General features: G+C 36.2%; 1 protein-coding gene across 2 annotated transcripts in view; it reads right to left on the minus strand.

The window, feature by feature from the left end:
- Positions 1 to 12,273: 12,273 nt before the first annotated feature.
- The window catches only part of LOC121322968 (obg-like ATPase 1), a 41,214-nt gene continuing 40,013 nt past the window's right edge, over positions 12,274 to 13,474 (minus strand). For both annotated transcript variants that reach the window (XM_041263631.1, XM_041263632.1), the window contains exon 11: positions 12,274 to 12,792. In XM_041263631.1, the coding sequence (XP_041119565.1) occupies positions 12,691 to 12,792 (102 nt within the window). In that variant the 3' untranslated portion in view covers positions 12,274 to 12,690. The remainder of the gene's footprint in view (positions 12,793 to 13,474) is intronic.

A 13,474-nucleotide genomic window follows, 5' to 3' on the forward strand; every position in this document is an offset into this window, starting at 1 on the left:
GGAAGTTGTTCGTCATGGCTGCAAGACTACTGCATAAAAAATGTTAGATCAAACTTTATACTCCATATTCAGGTTAATAAAGGTTTTTTTTTTCTTCTTCATGCCATAATTTTTTCTGAAATGACGCACAACACAGCCGCTTCGTTATATACGCAGACACTGTGGCACCTCCTGTAATACTACAATATATTCTGTTGTGGTTTACTACAGTCGCATTCTACAGAGTGGGAAATTCGTGAATGCAATAGAAAGCGCATGGGTGTACAAGCAATACAGAACATAGCACCAGCTGGCAGACTCCTATCACAGACTCAGTTAGTCTTTAATCTTGTTTCAAAATGTTGTTAAATTGCAAAACAGCTTATTATAACAAAGGGCCTAACAAATACTTACTTTGAACTATATTAAACAGTTTATTAATCCTGATTTACAATAAACAGAGTTTAATGTAGTCCACAACTGGTGCCAGTCCCGCATTAATTCTAGCAGTAGAGTTAAATAAAATATGACTGGACAAGATCAGGCTGGTAGTTGAACTGAGCAGCTTCAACTTGTATATGTTAAAAACAAGTTTGAGGCTGCAACCACAAAGCCCCATTTTTGTTCAAACTCCGAACGTTGGTATTTATATATATATATATATATATATATATATATATATATATATATATATATATATATATATATACACACACACACACACACACACACACACACACACACACACACACAGTACCATCAAAAGTTTGAGTACACTTGCTGGAAACTAGGTTTTTTTCATAATTGACAATGTTTTACGTCGTATACGTTTCTGTAAATACTTTAAAATGAAAACACATGTTACAATATACAAAACAAAACATAAGGAGTATCAAAGCAATGTTCAAGAAAATTGAAAATTGTCTCTAAATCTTTCCTCAAAATTGCCACACTTTGCCTTAATAACAGCCTCACAAACACGAGGCATTCGGTTAACAAGTTTCAGCAGGAAATCACCCGACACGTCTTCCCAGCTCTTCTGCAGCAATTCTCAGAGATGTAGGGCACTTGTGGGTAGCTTTGCTTTGACTCGTCTGTCCAGTTCGTCCCATACAAGTTCTATGGGATTGAGGTCTGGAGACTGGGCAGGCCAGGTCATTGGATTCTTGCTGAAGAATGAAGGAATGACCAACTAGCTGTAATCCTGATGGAATGCCATGCCTCTGAAGTATGCTATGATAGCCATGCTGGTTGAGCTTGCCATGGACTTGGTAAAGAGCGCCAACTCTGTCACAAGCAAAGCAACCCCAGACCATGACACTGCCTCCTCCATGCTTGACAGTGGGAACCACACATGCACAACTCATGCCCTCACCCTCTCTGTGTCTTACAAATACTCAGCGGTTTGACCCAAATATTTCAAATTTTGACTCATCGGTCCATAAGACCGACTTCCACTCCTCAAACATCCAGTTTCTGTGTTTTTTGGCCCAGACAAGTCTTCCTCTTATTCTGCAGTCTTAACAAAGGTTTCTTTGCAGCAATTCTTCCAGTTAGGCCAGTTTCATGCAATCTCCTCTGAACAGTTGGATGTTGAAACATCTGTACTTCTAGCAGCATTTAGCTGAGCTTGTATTTCAGGGGCAGTTAATCGTCAGTTTCGCAGACTTGTGACCCAAATGAACTTGTTCTCTGATTCTGAAGTCACCCTTGGCCTGCCTGACCTTGTTCGGCCCTCATGAGTGCTAGTTTCTTCAAATCATTTGATGGTCTTGGCCAAAGCAGTTACAGACACCTGCAAAGTTCTTGCGATTTGTCTTTTTTCTTTGCTTAACTGAGCGTATTTTGTCATTTTCTGCTCCCTTATATTAAAGAATGACAAACTTGTGCCTATGCTACCTATATTTATAGTAATCATGGACCCTCACCTGTTAACAATAATTGGTGACAAAAGGTTAATTAGGTAACATGATAGTTAACTCAGAGAACATCTAACAAAGACACTTTTATGCTTAGGCCAGTGTTCTAACACCATGTTATACACATTTCAGACTTTTAACTGACTTGGGCTTCAGACTGAAATCCCCTTGCTTTTGTTGACCATTTCATTGAAATTGACAAGATTTACATTTTCATTTAAATATTACATTTTTGAATGCAATTCACTTATGATTATCAACTTATATAAGTACACATATCATATAATTAAATACCAAGTGTTTATAGACAAGTTTATACAGTTAAAAGCATAGATAATCATGAAAGAGAGAGAGCTGTCTATATATATATATATATATATATATATATATATATATATATATATATATATATATATATATATATATATAGTACTGTGCAAAAGTTTTAGGCAGGTGTGAAAAAATGCTGTAAAGTAAGAATGCTTTCAAAAATAGACATGTTAATAGATTATATTTATCAATTAACAAAATGCAAAGTGAGTGAACAGAAGAAAAATCTACATCAAATCAATATTTGGTGTGACCACCCTTTGCCTTCAAAACAGCATCAATTCTTCTAGGTACACTTGCACACAGTTTTTGAAGGAACTCGGCAGGTAGGTTGGCCCAAACATCTTGGAGAACTAACCACAGTTCTTCTGTGGATTTAGGCAGCCTCAGTTGCTTCTCTCTCTTCATGTAATCCCAGACAGACTCGATGATGTTGAGATCAGGGCTCTGTGGGGGCCATACCATCACTTCCAGGACTCCTTGTTCTTCTTTACGCTGAAGATAGTTCTTAATGACTTCTCTCTCCTCTCTCTCTCTCTCACTCTCTCTCTCTCTCCTCTCTCTCTCTCTCTATATATATATATATATATATATATATATATATATATATATATAAATCTATAATATATATAATTGTATGCTTCATTTAAATTGAAAATACCCCATCGCAATGTAGGAAATTAATTTAATCCAAACCTGGCCTGAAGAAGATCATCTGAAAACACAACCAAATTCAAAAGATTTTGAGGTTCTAAAAAATGTAATTAACCTTAACATTTCCATCTTCCTCCACCAGCGCTGAATTCACCAGCCTCTCTCCTTCCATCCACCAAGAACCTTGTGTCACCCACAACCCCTCCATCTCCTATTCTCAGCATATCTCTACTCTGGCATGCTCCTGTCGCTTCTTCCTCAGCAGAATTCGTTCCTTCCTCACCGACTACTTCACACAGCTCCTAGTTCAGGCCCTGGTACTGTCCCGTCTTGATTACTGCAACTCCCTCCTGGCTGGCCACCCTGAGTGCTATCTGTCTGCTCCAGCTCATCCAAAACTCTGCTGTCCACCAGCAGATTAGCTGTACCCCCCCCCACCCCCTCCGCTGCTCCCCCGTTTCCAGAGCCCGCTCTTTTTCTACCCTTGCCCCTCAGTGGTAGAACAACCTACCTACGGATATAGGACTGCCCAGTCCCTGAGTACCTTCTGGCGCCTCCTCAAGACACCTGTTCAGACAGTGTCTGTAAACATCACAACTCTCTACTATACTGGACTATATGGCACCCAATTGTATCAGTACTTGCGTTAGCTGGTACTTGCACTGAACTGCTCTACACCTTGCCATATTTTACTACGGCTCTTAATTATAACTATTTTCTGTATCTTGTGCTTGATTTTACTCTTGTAGGTATCCGTATTCATGTTTTTTGTAATTGCTCTTATTTGAAATCATTCTCATCCATTTATCGTACTTGCTATGTGCTCTTAATGGACTTTACTCATATAAGCAAATATTTTTACTGTAAGTTTAACTGTTCTTTGTCGAACTTGCTAATGTAATTATTTACTGTATTCTTTATTTTGCTCTTATTTGAATTTGATCTTATTTTCTACTGATTTTACTGTACTTTATAACTGCTCTTATCTGTAATGTGATATTTTATAATGTGATACTTTGTACTGTAATATTTAATAAAAACTCTAAGTCATCCTGGATAAGGGCGTCTGCTAAATAATAATAATAATAATAATAATAATAATAATAATAATTAAATAATAATAATAACATAAAAATAGTAAACATGTATAAAGTTAATAAGCAATAAGCCCACCTCCCTGCCTGTGTCACAACTTAATTGGAATGTGGTTTGTTTAGCTAATGCAACACAAAATGATCTTCAACTCCAAATTATTTTTTTTGCTATGGATTCTAAAACTCAGTAATTTAGATTTTCAGCCAGTTTGCCAAGAAAAGGCTCTCACTGAATGTGTGTATTATTGGGATAACACTGAACAACGATACTGTTGGTGAACAGCGTCTCTGCTTGTGCAGCTGGATCCACATGAGACTGGGATCTTTTATGTAGGTATCTGAGTTTCTATTTGTGACGTAGACATTGGTCGACAAGGAACTGGGCTGAGATTACCAAAGCCACCACTGGATTTGTGTACTCCATTTACACTAGCTCCTTTTAAGCCTTTTTTTTTGTAGCGTAAATGCAGCTGTCCCAGGTCCAGTCATTCTTGGTTTCTTTTAGTATTGCTACAGCTCACCATTAAATGTTAAAAGCAATGCTCACTAGAACCTGTGTTTTTACCCAGCACATTTGTTTGCAGTACACATAGGCAACTTCAACTGACTGAAGAAATGAAGCAAAAATATTGAATACCAAAATGTATAGGTTTTATTGATTCTATCCCAATAATTGCTATAGTAGGGAATGCTGTTTATTGAGGCCTGTATTTTTCAAACCCATTGTAGTCCAATTTTTCTGGTTTAAAATCACAAAACATACAACACTTGCATTCTGTTGTTTCTAGGCAACTATCCATAACTACCTTGGCCTACATGTCCACATCAATCAGCTGCATTCTTAACACACCACCAAACACATTTTAATAGCTTGTTAACCTCCACTATAATTAATGTAGAACATGCAGTTGTGAGATTCAGAATTAGATTCTACACATTTATCAAACATGGATAAAAGACTAGGATGTGAGCAGCATTATTTATATAGAAGGAATGTGAAACACCTGCCATAACACTATTAATAGGGTATAGGGTCATCACGGGCAGAGAAGGAGCCACTAATTCAATGTGACGGGACAGAATGGTTTGACATTATTGTGGGTGCTTGAATATTTCTCAATGACTTTCGTCTCTAATTTCTTAAGTTAGGTCTGCAAATAGAGTCCTCACTTTTGAGACTTTTTTTTGAAAACATCAGTAATTTATTGGCTAAAGAAGTACCTCCCAGCTGAGCACATATTATCCACCGTCTATCAGTCATTCATACGTTTTTGGGTGGGAGATGGAGGCTGGGCTACTCCCTAACTCCAAAGGCTGTAGTTCTCGGGCAGACTTGAGCAATTGTGAGAGGCTCCCCCCTACCACTGCTTGGGCTATACCTGCTTTGCAGATGCCCAGAGATAGCTGTACTCATCAGGCCATTTATTTGAGCAGCCAAAGTCCCTGACAAAATAATTTTAAAAAGAGGGAAACATTTTCATGAACTGTACTTTTTAATTTATGTGTTGTTACTTCTTATTGTTTGTTCAATTATTTGTTTGTAAAAATTAGTTTGTAAATTATCCAGCCACAATGTTTAAGAAAGGAAAGCCTCTCTTTATGGTTAGCCACTTGTAACACAAGGAGTCAGTCTGGAGTGACCAATAGAAGGAGGCCATGGAGACATTTGTCTGACATCGTAAGAGCTGCTTGTTGGCCAGTAATACTCAGAAGACTTTGGTATTTTCTTTTTTTTTTCCACTCTAAGTGTTTTCAATGCCATTAGATTTGTGTTTAGTATTGAAAGTATGTCACAGTGTTTCAGGCAATTTTGTGGAGCTGCAGCAGTGTCTGATTGTCTCTTTCCCAGCAGGGACTGGACTGGATTCACTTGTAGTGGAGGTGCCTGATTCTAGAGCTCTATAGATAGCCTGGAAACTACCTGTGATTTAAGGAGAAACATTCCCTTTTAAAAGAATTACAGAATAATGATGTGAGAAGGGGTAACAGGAATAATACATATATTTAAGAAGCTTATTTGTCCGTGGTGTGAGCGAAAAAACAGCTATTGCAATTATGTAATTAAATATTCAAATGATCATTAAGTTGTTACTGTAACTTTGACCAAGGTTTTCACTAAAAGGGTTAAGTTAAAGATAGATAGTAAAAAATAAGTGTAATTGGACACCATTATTTCATCATTATCCTGTCAGAGTGCAGCCTAACATTTACCTACATTGTGAACACTGATTGACATTGATCAGATTGTGCCAGTCGCAAAGCATACAAAATATATGATTAAAGCCAAGGCACCACAACACAGCTCTCTTCTCTCATTAGCATTGGAACAGCCCTGTTGTTTTGATGTCGCTTTTTTGTTGTCCAGACTTAATTTTCACTCAGTTGAAGCCAATATTTTCATTTGTTTGTTATGGGTAATAGAGTAGGATCCCATCTGGGCCTTACACTATACAGCCAATAGTCAATTTTTGCCTGGAATACAGAAAGTGAATTTGGAGAGAAAAGCAAGTACAGTACAATAAACTTTTAACTGTTATTTTAATATTCTCTTTAACTGTATTGTTATGACAACTTACTCTAATTTTGTTAACCTCAGAAAATAAGTCTAAATGTAACTACAGCCCTTCAGGGGCTTTTATGATGCCTTTAATAAAAAATAAGAAACTGAAGCCTTGAAATTATATAATTCTTGGTGTTGTCCTACTCACAGTGATTATAAGCTCCATTTTTCGTGTTGAACTTCATATCCAGCGTGTCATTTCACTGGTCTGATTACGGGCAGGTCTAATTGACTGTAGTCAAAACAATGGATTTTTTTCTGTAAACAAATACTGATTTAGAATGTATCAAATTAAATACAGCTTGTCTTCTGATTTTTTGAAAGTAAAATGAATTTGGTACTTAATAGACTCAGGAGGTTTCTTCATGGTGAATGCTAAATGAACAGGTCTACAGTTTAACTTGTATATTATATGATTATACGATCAGAACACATCAATGTCATGAAAACCTCATTGGATAATGGAGCTTTACTGTACTTCCAATAAACACACAGCATTGTGGTTGGATAAATGGGCATCAGCAGAGTCAGTGAAAATGAACATAAAGAAGACTAACAGCAAAACAGTGAGGGTCTCACTCTGACCCTGGTGCTATACGTTCTTATGTTGTAGGTATTAAATCCCATGTGAGCATTACTGTACATATTGCTTTTATGCTACACATAGGAAACGATGTGTTGGTTGTTGTGGCAGAATAAACGAGTCTGCTGTCAGTCAAAGTAAAAAAGAAAATTGGAAAACAACAATATGCAAACGAGGACTTTGTTATTACTGTACATCTTAAAGATCTTCTAAACAGACAAATGAATGCAGATATAAAATAATACAATACAGTAAAATGTATTAATTATATTTACAGTATTTTACACTATCCTTAACATTTTGCCAAGTCTTTACATTATTGTCATTACAATTGTTAGGATTTGTTGCCAAATAATGTTTTGCTACCCTTATTCCAGCTTGAACCCTTTTAACAGGTATTACCTGGAAAAAGAGAAAATTGCAGGCAATTACCAAGATTATTATTTGACAGTTTCTACATAAAGCATGCTTCACTATTTAATCTGTTCTTTTATTTCTGATTTCCATATTCAGTTGAAGCCCTTTTATCCAAGCAGCTCCCAGCTCATGGAACTAGTTTGTATTGATGTTGTTCAGATAAAGGACAGTTTACATAGAAACCGTAACTTAGCTTTCTATACACCAATGATCAAACACTTTGTCAGCTGCAGTCGGTGTTTTTCCAGTTTATCCCTATAGACTGCATACACGTTTGGTGATACTGTACCAGTGGTGGCCTGCATTTCAGAACAGATTATTGTTATTTAATAGTTTGTGATTTATATTGTCTTACAGCGTTAGGGGCGAGTTTGTCCATTGCTGATCTATCAATATCTGTATTATTATGTTTGTTTCGACTAGGTGTTAGCATTTTAAAAAGCCTTTTCCTGCATCAGATGGAGACCTGCTGTGGATTTGATTGTTTTATCTGAAACAGTTTGCGTTAGTTATTTCATCTGTTGCCTTAATCTCCCATAAGGTAACAGAACAGATTTATACTAAAGGCTGACATGGACTTTGGGAAATGTTCTTCAAACTGCATTTCATTCTCTTTGGGTTATGGAAACACTTGTCCTTTCATCTGATAACGGCGTTTACTGCCAGAGATCAGTGACAGGGGTCGAGTCATAACAAGCGTCGCTAGAACTGCCAGGGAAATCCCCCAAACAAACATCCATGAACTTCACAACTAATGAGAAACATCATGTGCTTGCATTCACATTCAAATTCAAAAGTGAGCTGCCAACTTTCCTTTACCCTATTTTTGTTTTTTACTGCAAATTCCTGATAATATTAACATTTTTTTAATGCTTATATAACACAATTATGATAGAAAAAATTAATTAATTTTAAAAACTGAGGCAAGGAAGTTTGGGTAGGCCTTGTTATTTTACTAGAAGTTCTGTGCTGCTTTGCTCAGTGATTTGGATGCAGCACAGCAAGACAGAGCTCCACCTAGTGGACAAGGGGGCAGTTTTAATTAACTTAAAATACTGATTTTAATTACAATTAAGACTTTATTTACGTTCCTCAAATGTAGTAGCCGTATGTACTTGGGATATAAGCTGACACCTAGAATTTCCTGCCACTAGACAAATAACAAACGAATGAGATCAAACTTGAAAAAGAAAGCTGAAACAGAAAGGTAAAAAAATGAAGGTTAATTGTTACATATGTAATCCTTTCTGCACATGGAGAGACTGCCATGGCAATGCCTGTTATTATCTGTGATGCTGCATTAGACTTTGGCGGATGTTAGAAGCTTGGTATGGAAAATGATGTGAACCCACCTCTTTACAAGGATCTTTTTACAGAACTGAATACAAAAACTATTACGCTGTATGTGGCATGTTTGTTTTGCCACAAGGCAAAGGCAATAAATCACTAGATTATCGTGCTCCTGTTCGAACATGGTATTTCTTAAGAACACTCATCCAATTGTGCTTTAAGACATTTCTCAGGACAAATTTTGGGCATGGCACATACAGTAGGTAATATGACATTAGCCTGCTATTTGGTTATGACAGCTTTATCTCAGGAACAGCTCAATTGCGCATGAGAATTTGTTAATAGGTTATTTCACTAATTCATGTTATTCATTGCTGTTGCAGCTGTATTTTAGGAACAGATCATACAATTTGGATGAACAATGGCTGGGGCATTTGTTTTGAAAGGCTAATCTGTGGCTGATGCAAATAACAATCACATCTCTAACAGTGCATTTGAGTGAGCATGTGTAAAACACCAAGGATTTAAACAAAGGTATTATTTAAAAGTGGTATTTACACCCAGAGCTGTTTTGACCAGTTGAACAGATTATGCAACTTGTTTTCTTATATTGGGGATATGTATATGGCTTTGGGAAGTGTGGATTATTGCTATTATACAGTATGCAAAATGAAAATGTTGTTCGTTATTATATATTATTACCATGACTTTATACTGTACTGTAAGAAAAAAAAAAAATATTTGTACAATGCCACTTAACATAAATTAAATGGGATTAAAAATCTATTTTATTTATTTATTTATTTATTTACAATCTTGACGTTTATGAAACGGATTATTTGAAAAACTGATGCAGCCCCTTTGGTTAACATTGACTGTCCATAATTTATAATCATACGTTTTTGTCCTGTTATGTTCCCAGTTCCTTCAATTTGTTTTCTACTCATTGCCAGCTCTGGTCTGAAGGCATTGTGGTTTGCCTCAGGGCACAGTGGTAGCATTTGATTGATTATCCGGACAATGTATTGGAACCAAGAGGTATAACAAAATCTTAATAACTGCCGATCACAGTGCTGATAACTTTCTTTCCACATACATGATCTAAAATCAAATATGCGTAATGTACATGGTCAGTTTGTTTTTACACATAAAAGATCTCTGACTCATGTCAGAGCATCCGTTTTCAACTATTCAAATGACAATACATGTGGATAAATGATTTCCTTTTGAATTAATATAACTTTTCTTCTTATACAACTACCAAATAAATAACCCTTATCATTACCTCACGATCAAAAGAGGGTGCTTAAGTGTGAACAAAGGCAAGTTTACAATTCAGGATTAAATATAAATGCCAGGTACAACCCATCCTGCAATACACAGAGTACATAAGTGCTTGAATACTATTATGTCAACGTGGTTTTCATAGCTCAATGCCCAGTGCAACCATTGCTAGAACCAGCCAAATAGAACTTTAGTGCAGGTTTTATATTGGAGAAAGACTCGTTGAATATCAGTTTGCAAGCCTTACTGCATAAGCTTGAAATCGACTGTTTGTCAGATGATTACCACTTACTATTTTTTACTTAGGGGAGTGCATAAGCATAATTATGCGCACAAGTTCCTGCAGCGGACAAACTGTGTGTGTGTGTGTGTGCTGTTGTTTTTTTTTTTTGGGGGGGGGGGGGGGGGGGGGGTTGTAACGCTTGTTTATTTTAAAGCTTGCGACTCTTATCATTTATTGGATCGATTTGATATTCCTTTATAATGCTGGAAGAACACAACTCGTACAATTGTAAACTGTTGTACCAAAGCAGGATAATTTTCAAGTTTTATAAATTTGTAAGGCCACCGAGTGACAAGGAGACTGTAATTATTACACATTTCACTCGGTTCTGCCCAAGATCCATTATCACGATCCATCTGACACCGATCTGATGTTTAAAATGTTCAATAGGCTACTGCAAATCAACGGCCTTGCCCCAGAACTGAAAACACTTCCTCTTTAATAATACGTACACAAATAAACTAGTAAGTGTATATTAGTAACTGTTAACTCTAAGTCTATATCTATATAATTGCAACGAAGCCTTCACGCTACTTGGTTCATAATTAACTACCTTTGGGCAATCATGTTGCGATACAGCGTTGTGCATTGGTCTAGCACATTACAATCACACGCTTTTATTGAAAACTGCATTCAGGAATCTAACCCAAGCCATGCTTCACCATCTGCTTAGACTAAACTGGAAGATCATTATTCCAACCCTACACTTATATTCATTTGGGTATGTCTAAACCTTCAGGGTGTGTGCCATACAGTAGCAATTGGCTTAGAGATTTCCTTATTCTTTCCATGTTTCAATCGTTTCCTGGGCTGAAAGAATTTGTACAAACAAGATCCATTCCAAACCTAAAAGCAGTCATGTGTAGTACAGATTGTATTCCTTATGCATCACGTCTACGTAGCGCTGCTACGCTGTTGGATCTACTTTCTCTTCCAAGTCCATTGAAGCAACACGGGGTTCCAGTGAAGGCTCGCCTATTCACTGCAGGTCTTGATCTCTGCATAACATGAGGGGCATTCAGGTCATAAGAAGGTATCTATCCAATATCTCAAAATAAAACGCTACTTCACAATTTAGAAGGCCACTATACAAAAAACAAAACAAAGAAACAATACCAGCTTTTATCAAAAATAACATGTCTGCATGAATGTATACAATAAGATTGAAAATATCCCATTATAAATATAAATTATTAATGTACTGTTTTTTTCATTCACAATTCATATTGTACATGTATCTAAACTATTACAATATGAATATTAATATTGGGAACTAATCCCTTTGCCAGTATTACAGTGCTGTGTAATTTGTAGTAGGTATGCCTTTTCTGTTAGCTTTACATATAGATGACAGAATTCAATCCTGTCAATTATTTGTGTGTGTGTATATATCCATACATGCTTTATTTATGAACTACCTTATGAATGTCACACACACACACACATATATTATATTATATATATATTCTCGCTATTCCAACAAGTATAAATAACCTATTTTTATTCCATCCCAATGCATCTCAAATCACCCTTTTTCTTTCATATGCAAGTTGGGATATTTATGTGTGAAATATTACTGTGGAGAGTCCTTTATTTTACCAGGACAATTCTCATTTTCAAATGCGGTTTTGAATGCCCAATCAACAAATACCTAGAACACTTTTTTCTCCATTTTTTGATTTTTATGAAACCATCAGTAACCTACCCTTTCGAATCCAATAAAAGAATCACTTTAAAAAAAAGATACAATTACAGCCACCCCATGCTGCCAGTTACTGTACCACACGTCTTTAAATTCTGTAATCAGCTTACACCAGGTGCCATATCACACTCAGCACACCACAGCCAGTCAATACAGACATCCCCAAACACACAGAGGCTGGTTTTGTCAAATGTTTTATTGAGTGTAGACATCTGGGGTACTGTAAAACATGCATTATCTGTAAATTCAGAAAGGGGCAAGTTGCATTGTCCCGGCTGTCAAATGTGTCAGGTTTGGCTTACATGATGGAGATTAATGAAGTATCATGAGAGTTATATGGTTCCTAAACTGCTTCTCCAATTTAGAGTGGGGCCCTAATCTTAAATAGCAATGCTGTCAACATTTAGTGCTTATGCTTCAGAGGGAGCTGTATTATAAAAGCCAAAAACCAGTCTGTTATTATATGACTGGGAAGTAGGATAGTTGCTGAACCTTGGCAGGTCTCAATCATGGGTTTCCAGCTAATTCTTTCTAAAACAATGGAACACCTTTTCCTTGACTGCACAGTTCATTTATTATGCAAAATGCTTTCAAATCACTTCTTCTTGGGCTGCTGCGGTGTGTTAAATTTAAAAAAGATAATATCTCCATCTTCAACAACGTAGTTTCTACCCAGTTGTCTGTATTTTCCAGCGGCCTGTAAAAAACAAAACAAAACAAAAATGAATAAAACTGTTTAGTTCAATAATTATGTTGTGGAATATTTGGTAAATTTCACAAAAATAACTTTGGCTTTTTATCCTAATTTTAATTCAGTACAAAAGTCCTGTTCAGAGAATATTTATACTACAATCACCATTAAGTCTTTTTTTTTTAAAACATATATTAAGTGTTTTATAATGTGAAAGGTCAAAAGTTACAAGCCTTCTTTCATAAAGATTGGTTTTATTTATTTATTTCCCCCAGTCAAACTTGCTATATTTCACTTGATGTGCTAATATGTGTTAGTTTATTCATACTGGTTTGTCTGAGTGTACAATTAATTAAAAGAAACGATGTTCCTCTTAAATGCTCTGGAGACCATTTAATCCATTCTCAATACCACCAGAAACACTGGTTGAAAAAAATATATAAAAAAATCAATGGCTATTTGTGATTCCTGAGTATGTATTAAACTAGACACATCCAACCAGTTCATTTGCACTTGAAAGCAGCCATCTGGAGAAGCAAGCTTTGCCTAAGCAGATATGATTACTAATAATGTGATATCCCCGTAGACTATAAAACCCACACAGAGCTACTCAATGTCTACTTCATAGCACCGACATTAAACGGTATTAGTTATGCTGTACTTGTGCTCAACACACAAATCAAACCTA

The sequence above is a fragment of the Polyodon spathula genome, chromosome 11 (genome assembly GCF_017654505.1).
Source record: "Polyodon spathula isolate WHYD16114869_AA chromosome 11, ASM1765450v1, whole genome shotgun sequence".
NCBI lineage: Eukaryota > Metazoa > Chordata > Actinopteri > Acipenseriformes > Polyodontidae > Polyodon > Polyodon spathula.